The sequence below is a fragment of the Camelus dromedarius genome, chromosome 7 (genome assembly GCF_036321535.1).
Source record: "Camelus dromedarius isolate mCamDro1 chromosome 7, mCamDro1.pat, whole genome shotgun sequence".
Classification (NCBI taxonomy): Eukaryota; Metazoa; Chordata; class Mammalia; order Artiodactyla; family Camelidae; genus Camelus; species Camelus dromedarius.
Window position 1 is genome coordinate 6,171,923 of NC_087442.1, and position 22,183 is coordinate 6,194,105.

At 54.0% G+C, this 22,183-nt stretch overlaps 1 protein-coding gene across 1 annotated transcript; it reads left to right on the forward strand.

Annotated features, from left to right (window-relative positions):
• Positions 1-244: 244 nt before the first annotated feature.
• Positions 245-17,964, forward strand: PDIA4 (protein disulfide isomerase family A member 4). Its single transcript, XM_031455567.2, has 10 exons — positions 245-547; positions 5,968-6,148; positions 7,315-7,520; positions 9,626-9,764; positions 10,896-11,101; positions 11,227-11,385; positions 12,939-13,090; positions 15,301-15,457; positions 15,790-16,023; positions 16,742-17,964. The coding sequence occupies exons 1-10, from the start codon at positions 460-462 to the stop codon at positions 17,155-17,157; spliced, it is 1,938 nt and encodes a 645-aa protein (XP_031311427.1). The 5' UTR covers positions 245-459; the 3' UTR covers positions 17,158-17,964.
• The last annotated feature ends 4,219 nt before the right edge of the window (positions 17,965-22,183 follow it).

Here is a 22,183-nt window from a genome sequence, read left to right on the forward strand (position 1 = left end):
ATCGCGCCCCGAGGCATATTCCGACCCCGCCCCTCCGGCCCTGGCCCGCCGCCTTTGTTCTCCCCCGCTCCTTCTCTCAGCCTGTGCGCTCCCGGCAAACCGAGTGGCAGCTGCTGATTGGAGGCCGCGGCGCAGCCAATCAGAAGAGGGCACCTCACGTTAGCGCTCCGAGCTTTAAACGCGGCAGCGGCGGGGCTCGCGGAGGAGGTCGGGGAGGAGGGTCCGCGCGGAGGGCGGTGCCGCGGGGCTCGGACGCGCACCCAGGCGCACGCGGCCCGCGATCCCGGTCGCGCTGGGATTGGCCGGCCCGCGGCTTCTCCCGCCCCCAGTCACTTGCCGGCGAGGTCTTCCGGGGGGTTTCTTTCCTCCCCTCTCGTTTCGCTTCGCGAGACCAGAGCCGGAGGTCCGGGAGCGCCCAGCGGCCCCCGGCGAGAGGAGGCCGCACTCCGCGTCTCCGCGATGAGGCCCCGGAAAGCCTGCCTGCTTCTCCTGCTCCTGGCCCTGGCGCAGCTACTGGCCGTGTCGGGCGCCGGGGGCCCGGACGAAGGTGAGCGGCCGGCGGAGGGCCGGGCCTGTGGACCAGACGGCGCGGCTCTGGGGCACCGGGGGTGGGTGCGACGCGGGGATCCGTGTGCTACGCGCGGAGGTCCTGCAGAACTGACGCCCTGCACCGACTTGCTGGAGTTGAAGGGCGGTAGCAGGGAGCAGGATCGCTTGGGAGACCCCGGGAGAGGAGGGCGGCGGAGAGGCCGCGGCTGCCACCAGACTTGGACCCATAGAGGGTCCTTCTTTGCAAACTGGCTCCCTTGTCCTGATTCTGCTCAGATTTTCCTCGGGTCCAGGCTGCCTGCCCGCTCCTGGGAAAGGGAGCTTGGGAACTGGTTAAACATTGAAGGCTAACACGCCCAGGGAGCGTGAAGGGAGAGGGGCCGCTGTTTTCAGAACAGACTTTAGAGAAGGACCGAGGGCGTGAAGATCCAAGTGAGAGCTCTTGGGACAGCCGCGAGCAGCAAGCATTTTACGTCTTAAAAATGAAGTTCGTAGGTTTGAAAATAAATAACTCAAGGGTTCTGGTTTGAGGGAGAAAGGGGTGGCTTGCTTTGCATCTTTTAGAAACCAGAGGTAGCATTCCTTCTGGGGGCATTTATTCAGCACCTACTGTATGTGCCAGTCACTGCACAGGGTTTTGGGAGGTAAGGATGAGTGTGGCCCCTGGCCATAAAGCCTCTCTCAGAGAGGAACATTAGACAGCTGGTAGTCATCGCTCCTGCATTTTTCTTTGCAGTCAGCTAGCTAAAAACAAATGGTGTAAGAGAACTTTGAAAATTAAAAGATGTAGTCGAGAAAAGAATGCTCTTCCTACAGAAAGGAGCATCTCATTACTGGTCTTACCCTTCTTCCTCTCTGCCTTTCTCCAGATGGCTAGATTTTGTGTGTGTGTGTGTGTGTGTGTGTGGTATTGAGTATGTTCCAATATAAATAACCCCCCTTTTCTAATATTAGTTTGCAGAGGAAGTGTGAACTTTATACTCTTTCAGATTGAGTAACTTTTTATGCAAGTCACTGATTCAGGAGTCTTTACCACATAGAAAAGGTAGTTAGAAGCCAGCACTGGGTGAAAAGAACCCCTGCCAACAGGAACTAGCATTTGTCATCTACAAGTGTGTCAGGACCTTTATCCAAGTCACCTGGTGCTGATTTAAATACAGAGTCCCAAAAATATACCCAAGCAGAATGCAGGGGTGCGCCCTCGAATCTGCGTTTTAAACACAGGCTTCTTTGATTTGTAGGCAGAATAAACTTTGGGAGGTACATTTAAGTTTGAGGACCAGTGGGGGTGGAGGGTAGTTTTTGGAATGTTGGATTGTAGCCAAAAAGCAGATAGCTTTGTCTTGCTTCTGATCCAGTGATTCTGTTATGCGGGAACTCTTAAGAGGCCTGGAAGGGTGGCAAACATGGTTGGACAGCAAGGGGGCAATTTGTCACTTGGGTCACAGGTCACTAATGCGGTTGCCTCTGGGGTGAGCCCAGGAATCTCTAGGGTCGGGTGGACTGGGCTTCTAGTCGTTTCCCGCCTCTGGCCCTTCACTGTCAGCTTCTGTAACAGGTAACTCGTCCTGTGGGTTTATTTTGGGGCAACACTTCCCTGTACCCCAGATGCTCCCTGTCTTTAGGGTTTCCCTCCTCTTTTTTGCCTCTCTTCCACTTTAGATTCAAAGAGCACGGTGGTGTCTGGGCCCCTCAATACCACTCAAAAGAATGTTTACTAAGTAGAACTTAAGCTCTGACGGCCTAAGCCTCAGGCTGCGGGGCTTCCTGTGTCTGATTAGAAGCCACTTGTTCTCCTCCCATCTTTCCAGGTAAGAGTAAAGGAAAATATTTTGATGCTGGGGTGTTGCCTGCTTTTATTTGGAATTGGTTTAGGTTTAAAAGTGGAAAGTCACTTGGGTGTAGCGCTGAGGAACTGTTCAACTGCCCCTCTCTTTTAATTTCGGGAAGTAATTATCTAATGAATCCTTGGAGAACGTAGGACACCCTAGGAAGAAAATCTGATGCGACAATCTGGCATAGCAGTTGAGTGATCAGGACCCTCCACAGAGTAGCTTTGTGGTCCGTGAGCAGGTGAGTGAAGCTCTCTGGTCTTCATCTGGGAAATGCAGGTAATGTTTCCCTTGGGGTGATGCCGCTTCTAAGTGCTCAGCACAGTGCCTGGCACATCAGAAGTATCAGCTCAGCAACGTTGGAGCTGATAACAGAGTTCTCTTTTTCTGTTCGTACTGACCTAATGGTATTGTTTATCCAACTTTTCTGGGCACTTCTCTGGTGTGGATTGGAGGAGTGACCAGCTGAGGCGGTGGATGCAGCTACCCTGGAAGGAGCTGCCTGCGTCCAGGCAGGGCAGTATCTGGTGTTGTGGTCAGGTGCACTGGTGGCAGTGGACGGGGACTACAGGGACCTGGTTAGAGGGAGTTCCCACATTTTGGGAGTGGCCCTGCTGGGTGGGCTAAGCAGTCTGGAGCTGATACAAGAGGCTTCGTTAACTGAATGCTGAGGAGGACGGCCCCCTTCCAGAAGGTGCTGGAAAGCTTTGGGTATATTTCTGGTCTCAAATGTCCAACTTTAAAAGTGGAGCCCAGTGAAAAGCAGTCTCCCCATTAAAATGTGAGACGTTTTCCTTGTCGGGATGTGTGGGGTCTTAGTCGATGAGAATATAGAGCTGACACCTCTCACATTGCAAGGGCATGAATCCTGGGGGGTGTCTGCGACCGGGGAGGAGTGGAAAGTGGAGGCTGTACCTTCACACAATTGACATCCTTAATTTTATGTAGGGAATGTTGTGTCATTTTGTTTATCGTTAAAAATATAAAAGGAAAATCAGTTTTTTTAAAAGTATCAAGAAATGGGAGCCCTGTTAGGAACCCTGTCCTGTGATAACTCACAGGCACCCATTTAACCCCGCGAGCCCCATCACCGGGAGTGCGCACTGACCGTGTCAGGCTGAGCGTAGGCAGGAAGGCATCTTTGCTTCTACACCTTATCCCCGGGCACTGAGCAGATCGCCGAGCTCCGAGCTGTGTTTCCAGCTTGGAGAGAGAACTAAGTTCCCCCAAGTTTTCTGTCCAGCCTGCCTCCAATCTTTCCATTTGCCTGCAAGTAAACCTGATTCTCGGACTGAGCTGGGCAGGCCGGCGGTGAGGGGACGTGCTGCCCAGGGCCCCGCCTCACTGCCTGCAGCAGCCCTTCGGGCCTGGCCCTGTGAGCTCCCAGACCTGGGGCAAGGCGTGTGGTGCCTCCTAGGCCCTTGAGTGGGGCAGAGAACCTGCAGAACAGCCCTGCATCGAGCCCCCAGGTTTGCAGTCCCAACAAGGGTCATTTTGGGTGGGACTTTGACATGAGGGGTGGTCAGTCTCGCCTTTTGGAAAGCCACTGACTCAGGTCCCACGGGGCCTCATAGTCAATCCCTGTGTGCCCTGCAGGGTGTTGTAGGTGATATTTCCAGAAGTACCAGGAGCCCCAAGCCAGTGGATGTTCAAGTCAGAAGTTCTCAAGATTCTTGAGGACCTGGGTGCATGGTGTCAGCTGCTGGTCTCCAGTGGGAGGGGATTCAGGCTGATGCGAGTGTAAAGAAACCAGCTCAGGCCTCCAGCCCAAGAGGTGGAGATGGGGTTGGACCCAGACTTCTTCCCCTCGGTCCTGCCCCCTCCACGTCCAGGGAGCCTGGTTCTCATCACTTTCTACAGCCTCTTAGTGCCTCCTGATGACAGTGCTGGGGGCCTGGGCCTTCTGCAGGCCTGTCCACCCCACGGGGCCTCTGCTGGGGAAGAAGCGGGGTGGTGCACTGGCTGGGGAGGTGGGGATGTTGAGCCTGCAGGGAGAGGGTGGGGAAGGAACTTGCCCCCCAAAACAGAGGTATCTGCTTGGTTTGTGCTTCTTAAATTGGTGAGTTTTCCTTTGGGATTTTAGAAATGTTTCCCCTACCCCACCATGGAGGAACCTACACCTTAAGTTGTAGAGGATAATGTGAAAGGAAAAAACAGCGTGATGTTTGAAGGGACAGTGTTGACGAGGGTGGGGCTCAGTGTGGCAGAGTAGGTTTGGGGTTTGCTTTTTGTAATCAGTGTGCCAGTTGGTAGGTTTTACAATAATGAGCAAAGCCACCACCCAGACAAGTTCCCGGCTTGTCTGAGCAGTTGCAGAGCCAGCGCTGGATGAGTTCTGGGCAAGGCTGAGATTGGGTGAGTCTCAGGGCTTCCAGGGTCCCCAGGGCAGGTTTTCAAGCCCTGACTTCAGCCTCAGCCCCACACTTGGTGTTGGTTTCTCTCCTGGGAATCATCTCTGAAAATAAGTAATTGGCCCCTTGAAACATTCTGCCTTCAGCGTTGATGGAGTCGCACTTGGTGCACTTCTGTTTGCTGGGCGGGGGTGAGGGGGTGATAACTGGAGAAACTGGGTAACAGGAACTGCCGTCCCAGGATTTCCTGTATCTGTAGTTTAGCAAAAAATTAAGATGAAACTAAATAAGATACACTCATCTTGCGTTCTTGGGCGAGAACTTTGCTTCCAGGCAGGGTATCCGACAAAGGTGTAATTTGTATATTTTTGATGTCTGTTGACTTGTAAATCCTAAAATTTCTCCAGGGTAATTTGCACCCTGGAGATTACGTGGGCTGACTTTATAAGTAAAATACAATCCCTCCTCCTCCCGTCACACTTTGGCCTTCTGCTGGACGATTGTAACACCCATGGGGCTATTTTTTTATGACTATGAAGAAAAATGCCACCCCTTTCAGAAGCAAAATAGTATGCCATCCTCCATGGTGAAGAGTTGAGAACCAGTATTCGTTTCCTCTTTGTACTGTTTTGGGGACCAGGCGGTCATTCATCCAGGGGGCACTGGATGAGGGAAGCATAGAGGGTGAGGAAGAGGAGGCGTGTCCTGGAAGGTTAGCCTTGCCCTTGGGCACAGACGCAGGGGAGCCACGAAGTGAGATGCCCAGATGCCCAGAACGCAAGTGTGGATTTGGGCAAGGAGCCTGGCCCACAGGGTGTTGCCGAGGAGGGACCAGATCTCAGCATGGGGAGCAGGGAGGGAGGGCCTGGCATTGGAGTTGTCTGTGCCCGGGCAGCAGGCATGCAGAGCAAGGTTGGGGGAGAGCTTCATCTGGAGGGGGAGCTGGGCCTGCCTGCCAGTCCTGCTGCTGCGTTTAGATTTTAAATTCTAGACCTGTAATTTTTCAGATATCTTTTAACCGTGACCTCCCTTTAAATACAATCTTAAGGGGCCACCAAATACACAAACTTAGAGCAGAATTCCTGGGGTTGGGGAGGCCTGAGATCATCTCTTCTCGTGGTGGCCCCCAGGGACCACTCAGGAATCTTGACCGTTTTGAGGGGTTTGGGTTCTAGGAAAATTTTTAAGGAGACGGGTCACGAGTTGCCTAACTAGTCTGGGTGTTTTCCACTCAGATTCTTCTAATAAAGAAGATGCCATTGAGGAGGAAGAGGAGGAGGAGGAGGAAGATGAAGACGAGGAGGACGATGACTTGGAAGTTAAGGAAGAAGGTGGTGTCTTGATCCTCACTGATGCAAACTTCGACAACTTTGTGGCTGACAAAGACACGGTGCTGCTGGAGTTCTATGCTCCATGGTGAGGACCCACGTTGCACGTCTGTCAACTAATGGACCAGGGGTTCCTCTGTGTCACAGGCTTGACCCCTTCAGGTCACCCAGACCCCGCAGGGTGGGAGTGTCCAGGTGCAGGAACTCAGGCCCTGGTTCAGGGACGCCAGGAGCTCAGCGTTCTGCCAGTTTGCATCGAGCATCCAATGAACCCGCCCTCAGGGACCACAGCCCCTGCTCCTTTCAGAGTCGAGTGGTTGAAATTGTGAATATGTCCTCTGATAGTTACAGCTGGGGGTGGTTAATGAGCTGGGGTGACAAAGACCTGAGTGGGTGACAGACACATGCATCCCTTATTACAGATTCTGCCCCCTACCCGCTCCTGCCCAGTGCAGACTTGGCCCGTGGGGTGGGGGGGTCTCTAATAAGGAAAGGCTCAGGCCCTGGGGACCAGCTCTTTCCCATCTTGACCATCGCAGTGCAGGTGATGGTGTGGTGGTCCACACCCACCTATCTTCTGCTGCTGCTTCCATCTCATCATCCCATATCCTCTTTCCCTTCCTCTCGCCCTCCTGGTTTGCTTTGGAGACAAAATAGTCAAGATAAACTGTCCAGTGCCTGATGGTCAGGCATAGTCTAAGATGCTTTATATAAAATATCTAAACAGTCCTTTGAACAGGCCTGTGAGGTCACACTGTTCCTGGTCAGCAGTTCTCAAACATTTTGGTCGCAGGACCCCTTAACACTTAAAAATTGAGGACCCGAAATACCTTGTTACGTGGATCATGTTTGTCAGTAGCTACCATATTAGACATTAAAACTGAGAAATAGAAAAAAATTCACCTTTAAATAACAGTAACCCCCTTACATGTCAGCGTTAGAATGCTGACATCATCGTTAGTCATGCAGCCTCTGGAAAACCCCGCTTCTGCGAGAAGGCGTGGGAGAGACCGCATCTTTCAGGAAGAGTTTTCTCCTCACGCTGGGGTGCAGAGATGTTAAAAGTCTGTGCTCACAGCAGAGCTGGGATTCTAACCTGGATCTGTTTGACTTCCAGCTGCCTGGGCCTCTCATGTGGTGTCTCTCTTCTTAACTGCAGACCTTTCTGGTCCTCATGCCCCAGTTTTTGTGCGCATGGCTGGATTTAGGTCTCCGTGAGTACAGTTAACCTCCTTCCCTAAATCTAATTCTTAGGTGCGGACATTGCAAGCAGTTTGCACCAGAATATGAAAAAATCGCCACTACCTTGAAGGAGAGCGACCCCCCCATCCCTGTCGCGAAGATCGACGCCACCTCGGAGTCGGCACTGGCCAGCAGGTTTGACGTGAGCGGCTACCCCACCATCAAGATCCTGAAGAAGGGGCAGGCTGTCGACTACGAGGGCTCCAGGACCCAGGAAGGTGAGCGGTACCTGGGCTGCTGGAGGAGGCAGGGGGAGGGGGCTTGGATAATGGAAACCAAGACAAGCTGAGTGGATTGGGAGTGATCCCTGCTGGAATGTTCAAGGTACCCTGGAGCAAAATAGACTTGTCCTTGGAAGGGAGGGGCTGTCTTCTTCCATTGAGGACTGTGAAACCCAAGATCTGGAGTCAGACTGTGAAATGACAGACAAGGCCACGGGTCTTCGTGGCTTTCAGAGTGGTGCTTCTGGGTGTTGGGCTTGTGTCAGGCTTACGGCGGGTTGAGGGGGTGGGTTGTAGGACAGATGGCTGAGCCCCACCCTGGAGCTTCCGAGTCAGTCAGTTTCAGGCCCAGCTCAATAATCTGCCTTTCCTGTGAGTGCCAAGAGCTCACTGGGCTGTGGGTCCAGAGCCCCACGTTGGAACCCCTGGTGTGGGGAGCCAGACAGTGTTTCTAAAACCAGACCTGGTGGATCCCTGCCAGGCTCACGTCGTACCAAATAAGTTTCATTAAATGAGTGAACAAATAAATTTGTGATGTCCTTTAGCATATCGCTGTGGTTTTTTTTTTCCTTTAGCATATCTCTTAATCTCATATACATACACACACAAAATTGCTTTCTGCTGCATTTTCCATTCCTGGGATGGCATAGTGGGAATAGCACTGAGTTGGTTTGGGGTCTTTATTGTCATCATATGCAGGTGCCTCCACGCTGGGCCTCGGGCTCCTCATCACGGAGCAGGAGGTCACGTGGACTTGGTGTCACGGTTCCCTGCGAGTTGGTGTGAGTCTGTCTTGTGATCCTCTGAGCGCTGGAGCCCCACGTAGGGTGCACAGAGAGAACACGATCGCTCGGGTTATACTTATCTTCACGTTGTATCTGTGTTGACTAGATAATGTGTTTGCAGGGTTCACAATTCAAAGAGGATAATGAAGAGTCTTGACCCTGACCCTGACCCTGACCCTGGTTATCCAGCTTCCCTCCAGGAAGGTGGCTAGTATAAGAGATTTCTCCTGTGTGCTGCAGATACGTGGTACACATCAAAGCAAATGTGTCTCTGTGTGTAATTTTTACACAGTTGTTAACGTATCTTGAACACCATTTGCACCTTCGTGTTTTTACTTAACATGTACATCGTAGCCGTCACAATACTTGATGTGCAGTCAGGCTGAAAGTGGTGTACTTTGTTGTTTAAAGTAAACAGGCTTGTATATTTGGAAGTCTGCACTGGACATTTGACAGCTAGGGATGTGGCCCAGGTTGGAATCTTGAGAACAGCGTTTGCCAAAGCGGGCTCCCCAGGCACATCCCTGCCAGTGCGTCTTAGTAAGCTGGCCTCACCTACACCGACTGCCCCAGGGCTTGGCTGTGCCTGCCGGAGGTGCTGTTTGTCCCCACTGCGGTCATGCTCTGCTAACGTGGTTCTTTACGTGACTCTACAGCCAAAAAGAAAAAGTTTGCAGCCACTGCTCCTAAGGACCACTTGGAAAGTGCTTTGTGAGGATACATTCAGTGTCCTACCCCCGGCATTGAATCCGTCTCTGGGGAACCGGGCCTTTTCATAGCAGCTTCCCGGTGATGCTGGTGCAGCCGGAGCAGCATTCTCCTCTTTTCGTTTTTCTCCAGTTTTGCCTACATCTTATGATGCACATAATATGCTAGTGCCAGATGTGCAAGGCTAAATATGTGTATCTTTGTACGAGTTAAGAGGATGCCCCCCAAACCGTATTAATAGGCACGTGTGGTCAGACATCAGGGATGGCTTCTTGCAGTTTGCTTGCAGTGAGAACTCCGGTCTGGTAGACACAGAAGCCTCATTTGTCAGGTTGGGCTTGGACTGTCACGAGCTGTCTGCAGGTGGTGCTTGTGGCAGTGGAAATGTGACAGGTGTTATTGGAAACAGTGGCCCTTCTGACTCTTAACTGTGGCCTCAGAACCGCAGAGCAGCCCTGCTTGTAGATGCGATTGGATTTCAGGAAATCAAACATGTCCTGTTCTGTGGTCCCACTTGCTCTGTTTGCCCTCCCCTCCTGCCTGTGGAGCGAGGTGAAGCACCGCCAGCCTGGTGCCTGCACGTGCTCAGTCTTTCTTGGTTTATTCTAGAAATTGTTGCCAAAGTCAAAGAGATCTCCCAGCCCAACTGGACACCTCCACCCGAAGCCACGCTTGTGCTAACCAAAGATAACTTCGACGAGGTGGTGAATGATGCAGACATCATTCTGGTGGAGTTCTACGCCCCATGGTGAGTAAGGTGGTGTCGATCTCTTGTTATTCGGATACTGATCAGGCCTTTCCTGTATCCGGTACAGGCACTGGGCAGGGGTGGCGGAGACAGACTCCCACACACGAGGCAGAGGTAGCTGTAGAGCAGTCAGATGCAAAGTCCCCACTGTGCACAGAGGGCGAAGAGGAGTGCCTGAGTGCTCTGGGGAGGGGTGGTTTTTACAGTCTTTTCCTGGAGGTAGGATGAGGCTGAAACAGAGGCCTGGGGTGAGGGGGAGAGCCAGGAGCCCGCAGGGAAGTGTGAGCCCATGTGAGCCACCTAACGGGGCCACCCGGTGATCTGGGGCCCCTCAGACCTGGAGGACACAGCTGGGCACCAGGCCCTGCCTGCTGAGTCTGCTCATCTCCACACTTGCCCTGCCCATGCCAGGGACGTGCTCAGCCAGTGATCCCCGGGAAACATGTCCCTGGGACAGCACTGTGACATTCGTGGCTCTAAGCAGTGGGAGGTGACACTCCTTTGGTCCCCATAGTGAGGAGGGGTGGCAGCTGGTGCCTGCCCCAGGCTTTGTCACCTGAGCCTCCCTGCCTTCCTTCTGAGGTGTTTGAACCTTGGTTTTCTCCATCTTTGGCTCTGCTCTTCTGGGATGAGTCTCGGAGGATGACCCTCCACCTTGCTTTACACTCGCGACCCATTCCCTCTGCCGTTCTGCCAGAGCCTCGCGGTCTCCACAGCTTTCCCGCCTTCTGTCCCCTCCCCTCACTCGCCCTTCATGGTTTTGTGTCCACTGCCTGCCCATCCCTCTGGTCCCGGCTCAGCCCTCAGGTCCTGTGTTAAGCCAACCCAGATTTGTGTCCTTACCTGCCCCTACTCTCCCACACCTCACCCCATGTCACTGTTACACCCCATCCGCCCGTGGCTCGTGTGTGTGTTTACACATCCCCGCGTGTGAAGGCCCCAGGGGGAAGTGATGTCGTCCTGGCCCCTCAGGAGGGGCCCGGGCAGCGCTCACAGGGGTGGGGGGCCACTCTGAGACTGGCTGGATCTCTCCATGTCCCTCGAGGATGCAGCTGGGTTTCTGCACTTCATTAGCTAGGGGGCTGCATTTGCATGGGAACAGGCCACCGACGAAGCTGCTTCTGCCTGCAGGTGTGGACACTGCAAGAAACTGGCCCCCGAGTACGAGAAGGCCGCCAAGGAGCTGAGCAAGCGCTCTCCCCCCATCCCCCTGGCAAAGGTCGATGCCACCGCGGAAGCAGACCTGGCCAAGAGGTTCGATGTCTCCGGCTACCCTACCCTGAAAATCTTCCGCAAGGGAAGGCCCTTTGATTACAACGGCCCACGGGAGAAATACGGTACTGCTGCTTCCTTCTGCCTCGGCGGGGATGGAAGCTCCCGGCGCTGGTGTGTGCTGGCAGAGCTGTGGGGAGAGTGCCTGGGGACCCCGAGCCCCCCCCTCAGGCGTGTGCTCTGCTCCCAGGCATCGTCGACTACATGATCGAGCAGTCTGGGCCGCCCTCCAAACAGATCCTGGCCCTGAAGCAGGTTCAAGAGTTCCTGAAGGATGGAGATGATGTCATCATCATTGGGGTCTTCAAGGCAGAGAGCGACCCAGCCTACCAGCAGTACCAGGATGCTGGTAAGTCATGGCCCTCTAGGCCAGACAAAATGCAGGTGCCCAGGCTGTCTGGGGCTGCCGAGGAGTCTGCTGCTTTTGTATAAAACTCCTGGGCATTGATTTTGGGGATGGCTTGATGGAATTGAGATTGCATATGTGGGAACGGGTTTTCTGGGGTTGGGGTTCGGGCTGGTTCTCTGTGGCCTTTATTACACATGGATGATATGATTTAGCAGGAGGGGGCTGTCCCACCCCCCTCCTGCCCGCGCTGCTTGTCCAGCTGCCTCACTTCGAGTCTGACACTTGGGACTCCGCGTGGCTGATTGGGTTAGGCTCAGGCAGGGGTGAGAGGCTCTGGGCCTGTTGTCTGGACTGTGGGGGAGGAGCCAGACACAGCCCCAGGGATGCAGGGCGAGTGACGGGGAGGCTGGTGGGAGGAAGGGGTCTGTGAGGGTGGGGGGCGGTCGGGAGGGCAGTTCTGTCCTTCCACCCACGGCCGCCTGAGAACAAATACCTGAAGCACCAGGTGGAGACTCACCTGCTCATGCTTTTTCATCCTCATGCTGGTCTCCGCGCACTGTCGGTGACTCCCTGACGTGCCTGAAATCACACACTTAGCAGGTCGGAAATGATGACTTGAACCTAAGTGTGTCTGATTCCAAAAGCTATGGGCCTGTCCAGGCTGTCCCCGACACGTGCTGTGCCATCTCCTCCGTGTATTCCCGTAACTCAGCTGGGAAGCCACCCTCGGGGCTGGGGTGACGCCTCACCCAGTGCTGGGATCACAGACTCCACTCAGGGTGGGTCTGGGTGGCTCAGTGAGAGCAGAAGGACCGAGGTGGTTCACCTGTGGGGTCTAGGGCAGGGGTGGACAGGCTGGCCCGCAGGCCCAATCGGGTCCCCACCGGGTCTCGTAGGTTCTGTAGGAACAGCACACCGGCTGGTCTGCACGCTGTCCAGCTGCCTTCACGCTTCAGCCCAGAGCTGAGTGGTCGGGATGGTGTGGCGCACAGAGCCAGGTAGTTCCTGTCTGGTCCTTTCCAGAAAAGTCTGCCAGCTCCCATTCTAGGCTATCCTCAGATAGTGGGATTGCATTTGGGAGTTTCACAGGATTTAAATGAAAGAGTATAGAGGGCCGCGGCCTGCACCAGCACCCATCAAGTCGGGGGGGCGGGGAGAAACTGAAGCCCCGGAGGGGTGCTGGGCTGGAAGCTCGCCCTGTGGATTCAGGAGGCTCTGGCGACGGCCTGTGCGTGCGGTTAATTTGCTTCTCAGCATCGGAGACCGTAGGGAACTGTGGTACCTGATAAATTAGCTCTAAGTTTTTCTGTGAAGACTCAGTTTATTTTTAAAATAAATTCCAAGATATTTAGATTTCCAGGTATTACATCTGTACCAAATTTTTAAATCTAAACCCTTTTCAGGTGCTTGAGCCCTGAGTGTTGTCCACACAGAGTTCATGACAGTAATTACACTGTTTTCTGGGCATTTGCTTTGTCTGATGCAGGTAGTGAGTTGAACCTAGATCATTTAAGCAGTTTAGTAAAATGTGTATTATTCTGTTAATTTCTCAGCTAACAACCTGAGAGAAGACTACAAATTCTACCACACTTTCAGCACTGAAATAGCAAAGTTCTTGAAAGTCTCCCCAGGGAAGTTGGTTGTCATGCAGCCTGAGAAGTTCCAATCCAAATATGAGCCCAAGAGCCACGTGATGGACATCCAGGTGGGTGAGGGATGCCAGCCCCTGGGCGTCCGATCGACAGGAAGGTCCTGGTCCAGCTGCTGCGGGGTGGGGCGTGGTGGGGTGGGGAGGTTGGAGACGTGGAGATTTCCCCCCACCATAGGGTCTGGAGTGCCTTTCCCCTGCCCCTCTGCCCTACCAGTAAAGGCACAGGTCCCTGGGAGGCTCGGGACGGGAGTGCAGCTGGCAGGTTGGGGTTTATGGGAGAGAGTGAAGGGGCATCTCACATACCTGGTGGGTCATGGGGCCAAGGGTCCCGTAGAGCCCCACCTGCTTTTGCCAGAAGGATTGCCCCACTCTTCATACCTCCTGGAGGGCCAGTACCAGCCTGTCTTAAGCTCCGCCCACCGTGGGAATGGCAGGCGTAGCTGGTGTGGCTCTTGGCCAGGACGTGCCACTGGGTCTGAGCTGAGCCTCATTTGCTGGCAGGCGGCTATGAAGTGCTGTCAGGCCTGTCTCTGTTCTCTGGGTGAAGCTGTGGAGCGTGGTGTGTGGACTTGGCTTTTTATTCCGCTACATCCCCCAACTCCTTGTCGTCCTAAGGAGTGTGATGCACTCATCTCTAAAGAGTTGGATGAAGTTCCCGGGCCAGGGTGAGCCTGGATCCAGTTCCATGTTCCAAGTGTCTCCTAGAGGCCCTGTGCTTCACTGAGTAGATCTTTAGACTTGGGAGGAAGCTTACATCTTGAATACAGAGATTTTATTTGATAGAAAGAGACTGGGATGCAGAGAGGTGAGCAGACACACTGGGGGTCCCACAGGCAGTTAGGAGCAGGTGAAGAGAGAAATGCACGTGTGCTCCGTCCCGGGCCAGGACATGTGCTGGTGGTCTCACCTCACCGCCTCCCTTCTAACTTCTCTTTAGCATCCAGAGGTACTGACCCTGGGTCCAAAGAGGAGCCCTGATGAGCTTGGGGTGTGCAGACCACGGGAATCAAGCACAGTGCTGTGTGGTGTGCGTGAAGGGGTCCTTGGCCCCAAAAGGTGGAGATCCACACAGTCCAGCCTATTAAACATATCGCTGCCACTTTGCTCTTTCTTTTGCCTGATCAGATGTTTTTAACATTTTAAACAGAGTGGTATTTTTATACCATCTTTGTTCTAAGAAGTGTTTCAGGCTGCTATGTAAAAACTCATGCAACATGATACAATGCAGTTTTTTAAAAAGTGGGTTTAGAAATTAGGACAAAGGAAAGACAAGAGCAGGAGACACAAGATGAAGCCAGGCGTGGAATCAGCCCAGGCAGCATTGCTGTGAGAAGATAAGCAGTCTGCCTGGGATGTGAGTGAGGCGGGCTCTGGCCTGTTCAGACTCAGGCCCATGGGTGGAAGCGCTCAGCTACAGAGCACGTCTGTCTGAGGTCACTCAGTTTTACTCTTGAGTTCACCTTTGGGGTGATGTTGGGTCCAGGGGCTGTCCTGACTAAAGACCCCACGGCCTTGGCTGCCCTTGGTGCCTGGTCCCTGCCTTGTTCCTGCTGCCTCCTCCCACCTGGCCAGTCCTGCCCGTTTTCAGTGCCACCTGGGGCCACTTCCCTGACCATCCATCCCAGTGGAATTCAGTCTCTAGGGGAAGAGTCCTGGTCACCCACCACGTCCTGTTGGGCAGGCAGCTGCTTAGTCTCGCTGCGCCTCGGTCTCCTCATCCATAGAGTGCGGTGGCACTGCCACCCTCATGTGGTTCTGAGGTCGGTGTCTGGGGCCGCCTCCCCAGCTACACAGCTGTGTCTGGCCCCACGCTCTTCCCAAGACCACCCTGTGCTCTGGTGTAGCAGGTGGTCAGGGGCGCGGTTTCTCCAGGCAGAGCTGTGAGCCCAGGTGGCCACTTCCCTACATCTCTCTGCTCTGTGTTCCTTCCCTGAGTAGTGTCCCTGATGGGCCACTGTGAGGATCAGACCAGGGGCAGGTGGGATGCTGTGTGCAGTTCAGCCCAGGCTCACAGCCACTGTCACCTGAGAGCTAGGCCTTCCTCCAGCAGTTCCAACTGACCTGGACAGGGACCCCTGACCCAAAGGAGAGGGCACAGGGCATCTGCGATGGCCTGAGAGACCCGCTTAGGGTTCTCTGGAGGAGGGGGGTGCTCCCCTGAATTATTGGGCGTGCTTGAGTGGGACGAGTCCGGGATGTCTTCCCCCATGCCTGTCCCGCTGACAGGGACCAACCGCTGCTCCTCAACCGCCCCCATTTTGCAGGACTCCACGGAGGGGTCAGCCATCAAGGAGCACGTGTTGAAGCACACCCTGCCCCTGGTCGGCCACCGCAAGGCCTCCAACGACGCCAAGCGCTACTCGCGGCGCCCCCTGGTGGTCGTCTACTATGGCGTCGACTTCAGCTTCGATTACCGCGCAGGTGAGGACCAGGAGACCGGGACCGGTGGGTGGGCCTGCGTGTTGTTTATGGCTTCAGGGTTCAGGTCCTTCCTGCTGTGTAGCCACCCCCTTTCTATCCTGCTTTAGCAGAAGGGGGTTTTAGAGATACAAGGACGATCGGAAGAGACTAGCCCCCAACACGCCCACCTCCCCACCCCCACCTCCAGGCGGGCAGGGACTTCAAAGCAGGCTTTTGGGGAAATGCTTTTCTCCTCCGCCCGAGGCCTGAGCCACGTGCGTCAGAGGACCTGGGTGGTGGCACCTGGATCCTCCCCTCCGCGGCTCAGCTCGTGGCCCACGATCCTGTTTCAGCCACTCAGTTTTGGCGGAACAAGGTCCTGGAGGTGGCCAAGGACTTCCCTGAGTACACCTTTGCTGTGGCCGACGAGGACGACTTCGCCACAGAGGTCAAGGACCTGGGGCTCAGCGAGAGCGGGGAGGACGTCAACGCTGCCATACTGGACGAGGGCGGCCGCAGATTCGCCATGGAGCCCGACGACTTCGATGCTGACGCCCTCCGTGACTTCGTCATCGCCTTTAAGAAGGGTGAGCCCCTCCACCCCCCCAACAGAGCCGGCTGGCCAGGAGACCCCAAATTCCCAGCCGCTGTTCTCCCAAGCCTGGCCCAGGGTTTACTCCTGGGCCCAAAGGAAGGGAGGATGGAGACAGAGAACCCCCATTCTTTTGCTTTCTCTCTCTCTTTTTTTATAATAGGGAAAAAGGCAGGTGTTCTGGAGATCTCAACTTACCTTAAAAATATTTAAAGTACAACAGGCATCAGTTTTGTATGTGGAAAACTTGCTTTGGCATGAAGCAGAATGCCTTTCTGATCCAGTTGAGCACGTGGTCCCAGGTCACATGCGTGCTGGCGGCTCGTTAGCAGGCCTGCTTGTCCCATCTCTGCTCCATCTGGGGCCCCACCGTGGCCTCTGGCCTCAGCACCTGCTCTCCTCTGCTCTACACCAGCAACATTTCTTTTGTGATGGCCTCATTGATAGGATCCAGTGGCCGCTAGGCCTGGGGGGCTGGGGGCCGGGGGCCCCTGCATTGCACCCTCTCTGGCCTTTGCAGGGCCTGGGAAAGTAGAAGAAGCCAAAGAGATAGGGGTTGGCTTTTGGAGAAAAGACCCTGCCTGGCCCTGGCAGTGTCTGACTTGCCCTGTCCTCCTGCACATCAGGCCAACCCCTCTGCTGGGTCCAGCCGGAGCCACCAGTCTCAGGCCTCTCAGCTTCACACCCCTCCTCTTGCTTGCTTTCCTCGGCAGGAAAACTGAAGCCAGTTGTCAAATCCCAGCCAGTGCCCAAGAACAACAAGGGGCCAGTCAAGGTCGTGGTGGGGAAGACCTTTGACTCCATCGTGATGGACCCCAAGAAGGACGTCCTGATTGAGTTCTATGCACCCTGGTGCGGGCACTGCAAGCAGCTGGAGCCTGTGTACACCGCCCTGGGCAAGAAGTACAAGGGCCACAAGAACCTGGTCATCGCCAAGATGGACGCCACAGCCAACGACATCACCAACGACCGCTACAAAGTCGAGGGCTTCCCCACTATCTACTTCGCCCCCAGTGGGGACAAAAAGAACCCAATTAAATTTGAGGATGGCGACAGAGATCTGGAGCACTTGAGCAAGTTTATAGAAGAACACGCCACAAAGCTGAGCAGAACCAGGGAAGAACTTTGAAGGCTTTGAGGGACTGCAGAGGGCAAGCGCGGGGGGGACCAGACTCGGCGTAGCTTCCAGCAACCGGCGGCCGGGCCCGAGCCGGCCGCATGCCTGGTGGCTTTGGTCAGTGGCAGTATCTCGAAGTTTTTGTTCATATTTTTTTGTTGTTGTTGTTTTTAAATTTTTTTATACTCTAATATTTCACCTCATGCTCTGAATACTGAATAGATACAAACGACTCAGTAGATTAGTTCAGAATTTTACAGAGGATACATCTATTTTTATCATTATTTGGGGTTTGATTTTTTTAACCTTTCACCTTCTTTAATATATTTCTTCAAAGCAGACAGATTGAATCTCTTCCTTGTGAATTTTTTTTTAATTTAAAATTTAAAAAGCCTTTGCCAAGTCACATTGATTTTTGCCTTTTATTTTATCGTTGTCTGAAGAATCATCTGTTGAAGATGGGACTGTTGGCTTTTGTTTCTTCCTGTCGTGGCACAAAGTGAGAACTGTCGCCCTGCCAAGGACGCCGTTTCAGCCCGACCCCAAGCCGCTGCCCAGCCCAGGGAGCCACAGCATCTCTGCAGGGCTGGGTGTCGCTGTGCCTTCTCTCAAACAGAGGACCGCGGGTGGGGGCGATTCCCTGTCCCCCAGACCCTTGGAGCCAGGTTCTGAGGCTCAGCCTTCCATGTCAGGCAAGCCTGCCTCTTCAGATTGCCTTTGCCGAGGAGAGACGACCTGGGGCACAGATTGGATGCTTTAGGGTGATAGGAAGGGTAGGGCAGGCTGTTGTGATGGAATAAAGAAATTACTGAAAATGAACCTCCGTCGCTGTGTTAGAGAACATCGTTCCATCCTGGAGCCTCAGCACGTTGGGGATGGAGAGGCCAACCTGGGCCTGGAGGGTGGCTCTCCACCCTGCAGACTGGAGCTTGTCTCACCCGACCCCAAATGTCCTGGGGCAGGACGGCATCCTGACCCAGTGAGGGGCTGGGCGGGCTCTGCCCTGGGTGGTGTGGGGGTGAGCAGTGGCACATCCCGTCAGGAGCGGGCAGGGACGGAGCACCAGGCCCTGAGCATTTCTCGGGGCTGGGAGTCGGGAAGCTGGCCCAGCCCTCAGGACTTCTGGGGGATTTATGTGATGCGAGCTTCATTCCAGTTCATTCATTCACTAGGATGTGACGTCTCCACTCACCTGCTCCAAATTCCGCTCAGATGGAGGTGACAAGGATGGAAACTGATGAGCTGGGGACAGTTCTTTCTGCAGTGGCTGGTGTGTTTGTTGCAGGGTTGCCTGGGGGTGGGAAGCAGCCCTCACAGCAAGGGGCAGCCCGGGCAGTCCTTCCCAGATGCTCTGCGCTCAGGCTGAGTCCAGCCAAGGTGGACTGGGAATTGTGGGCGACATCTGGTAAGTTCTCGGACTCTTGAGTGTGGCAGGAGGCCTCTGCGCCCTCGAGGACGTGCTCTTTCACCAGGAGGAGGAAGTGAGACCTCATTTGAAGTGAGGTGTCAGAAATCCCTGCTTTCTGAAGTGACATTTTAGCTGAGACCTAAGGATGGGCTGACCTGAACCCAGCAGAGGAAGGAAGGGAGTCCCTTCTCAGTGTAGTCCTGGGACCTGCAGCATTGGCACTACCTGGATGTCTGTTAGAAATGCAGAATCTCAGGCTGGGCCCCAGACCTGCAAAGTCAGAATCTGCATTTGAAGATGATCCCAGGAGACTTATGCACAGTGAATGCAAAGGCCCTGAGGCAGAAGTCAAAATGTATCCATTTCTGAAATACAATCTGGAAACCCCATTGCCCAGTGGATTGTCTTAACTGGGTAGACCTCACCTATCTTGACTGTAGTAAGTAGGCCCCTGTGAGCATTTACCCCAGACTGGTTAGTTTGTAGACTGGCAGAAGAGACAGGCAGAGTAAATCAGTAACAGTCTGGTGCAATCAGTGCCAGGTGAAGACGTGCAGGGCATGGGAGCCCAGAGAGCAGACACTGGCTCAGCCTGGGAGCCCGAGGAGCCCTTCACTAAGGCTGACCTGGGAGCCAAAAGGGGGAGGTGAACTTTCCAAGTTGAGGCATAGCAGGTACAAAGGGACAGGGCATCGACTGCATGGTGAGTGTGGGAACCACAGACGGAGGGAAGCAGTGATGTGAGAGGAGGTGGATGGAGTTGAGGCTGGAAGAGGTGGGGCCCCATGGTGGGTGTCCTCCTGCAGTAAGTCTGGGAGGTGGGTGTTCTGGTCAGAGACGGCACAGCCCCTCTCGTAAGTGTTTGCCTCTACCCTGGTAGATGATTCCCAGTGTAGGAAATAGATTGGCGCACAGGACATCAGCCACCCTGAAATGCTAAATTTGAAGCCTCTGCCCTTTTGTTGGGACTGCTCATCTGTCTCTCCCACCTGTTCTGATGGGCCAGCATGGAGCCATTGACCTAGCATCGTGCAGACCCAGGTAGACCCCAAGTGACCCCAAATGGAGGGTGTGGGTCTGTGTGTGTATAAAATACAGATTCCTAGACCCCCATTTCTGGCCTGGGGACTCAGATCTGGCAGGGTTACTGTGTTCTTTCTGCTTTCAAAAGCTTCCAAATACAATCACATTTTACTCCTGAAATGTAGGCCGGACAAGTATTGAGACCCCCATCAGGTAATACAGAAAGTGGAGATCCAAGAGACAAAGCAATCTGCCTGAAGCCACATAGTAAATTGAGAAGCCGAAACTAGAACTCAGAACCGGTGTTCTTTCCACGCACCAGCATCTCCCAAGATGTGTTGGCAGAACCCTCATGAAGGAGACCAATACATGCCCCGTTAAAGTCAAGTTATGTTGGTAATTTGCCTTGGGAAATACTGCAACTAAAAGAAATGCTTCAGCAGGGTTCTTGTTGAGGAAGCTCTCAGAGCCTGTGAGGCACCAGCGTCTGGAGACTCCGGGTGCAGATGGGACCTGCCCTGGCTTCTTTCCCACAAACGGCACAGATCCCCAGGGCTCCACAGTGACCCGCTCTCCCAGCACCAAGCCTCGTCAGTGCGAGTGCATTTTGAGAACACACGAGCCCTTGGCTCTTTCCGCAGGCCCCGAGGAAGTACTGATGCCTTCCCCTTCCCCCGCCCCCTCCAACGTGGACCAGCCTTAGGGTGAGGGTTGTGGTCCAGGAGGTGCTCCAGGAGCCTGAGGACAAGCCAGACCCTCGAGCCCATCTCAGTGCACAACTCCAATAGCATGTTACGGCGTGTTTTACCCTGTGTTCTGAGGATGCTATCAGTGGGGCCAAGGGATTAAACCCTGCAAGTGTATGTGATAGTCATTCCTTGATTCCTATTATGGTGAACCAGAGGTATCCAAAATGCATTCTATGGCACCTGTACTGAGATAAAACATCCCTTCTACTGTAAGTCTTCCTTGTTACCCTCTTGACACTTGGCCGGTGTGCCAAGCGCAGGACTCGGGGGAGCTGAACTGAGATGTGGGAGACACCCCCAGGGCCGAGCACATAGTGAAACACCATTTGAATGAACTAACAGAGAACCTTAGCTCCTTGGGTCCACAGGCTTGAGGGCCAGACACGGACGAGGCTCCGCTGCCACTACCTCCCCCTAACACAGAGTCCCCCCTTAACTCCCACCACCCTGCACTCTCCACTTGGCTCAGCCCCAAACAGTGAGCACAGTTCTCTAATTCAGTGTGTTCCCACCTTAGATGGTGGAGATACTGGGGCAGAGAGAGGAGGGCAAAGGACCACTTGTTGGTAAAGACTTAGAAAGGGGCCTTTTAGAAAGCGGTGGCTTGGAGAGGGAACTCCTGCCTATTCTTTCTGGCTTTTCTTATACATAGAAAAGGGTGATCTCAGCTCAGGTTGGATTGAAAACTGATGCCTCAGGAGACTTTAAAGGCCTTCAGATTCAGAGGTTGAAAACTCCAATGATAGAGGGACCTGGTTGGTAGATCAAGTGCATGAAGGGGCTGGATGCGGGCGATGGGGAGTGGTGGTGACCAGGGCGCCCTTGAGATTCTGTCTTCCACCTTAAGGGGGCACTTGTTACCTGTAGGGCTTCGGGCCGGCTGTTGCTATTCTGATTTTTCCAGAAAAGCCATACATTTTAATATGAAATCCCTCAACTTTTAAATGTCTAATTTAATTGAGATTATCATATCAATACTATGTGGGCCAAAGAAGAGGCATCTGAGAGCTGGATTTGGTTAGAAAATGCAGACCTAAATAAACCCCCCCCCCTTTTTTTTTCTGATTGTTTATAACCACAAGAAACAAAACAGCACAGAGGATGCCCTGAGTGTAACAGAGACTTAAAAAATTGAGTTCCTGTGGAAAAGCTGAAGAGCTGAGTCTGGTGCTGGAATTTGGGCCAAGTCAGGTTGTTTGGATGGAAGGCTGCGTGCACAACACGGTCCAGGCCTCAACCACATTTGAACACAGGAATGGCCACTTGGCCGAAGTGCTCTCTTTCATGGGTCACCTCGACACTGCCCAGGGCAGCTGTGCTTGTCAGTCACTCCTGTTATTTTTCTGACCCCTACGTGGGAGCACACCCCATGGCCTGTAGGTCGCCCCAAGGCTAACTTGGGTCTCCGAAGGCCCCGGGGGGCGGGGGTAGCTGGGCACAAGCCCAACTGCGTCTGCTGCTCCTGCCAAAGCCTCGGCACATCTAGCTCCCACCTTTTTAGGAAACCAAGGCCCAGAGAAGAGGCGGGCTTGCCCAAAGTCACAGAGCTGGCCCCAGGGAACTTCCAACCATTCAAAACTGTGAAGGGTGGGGAGCTACAATGCGTGGTTCTGCTCCAGTGCCTTGCGACTTCAAGGCTCCTCCTCACTGCTGAATTAGCACAAGCGAAGACACTGCTGTCCCCATCAGCCTGGGCTCCTGATGCTCTGACCATGTGGCCCTGAGACTGAAGGGCCTCTGCCTCCCCCAACCCTTCCTTTCTGTCTCCCCTGATCTGGGTTTGAAAACCAAAGCTGTGGAGAAGGAGGCCTGCTGCTTTCAGAAAGGGGCTTTTATAATCACACTTGCCGCACAGAAG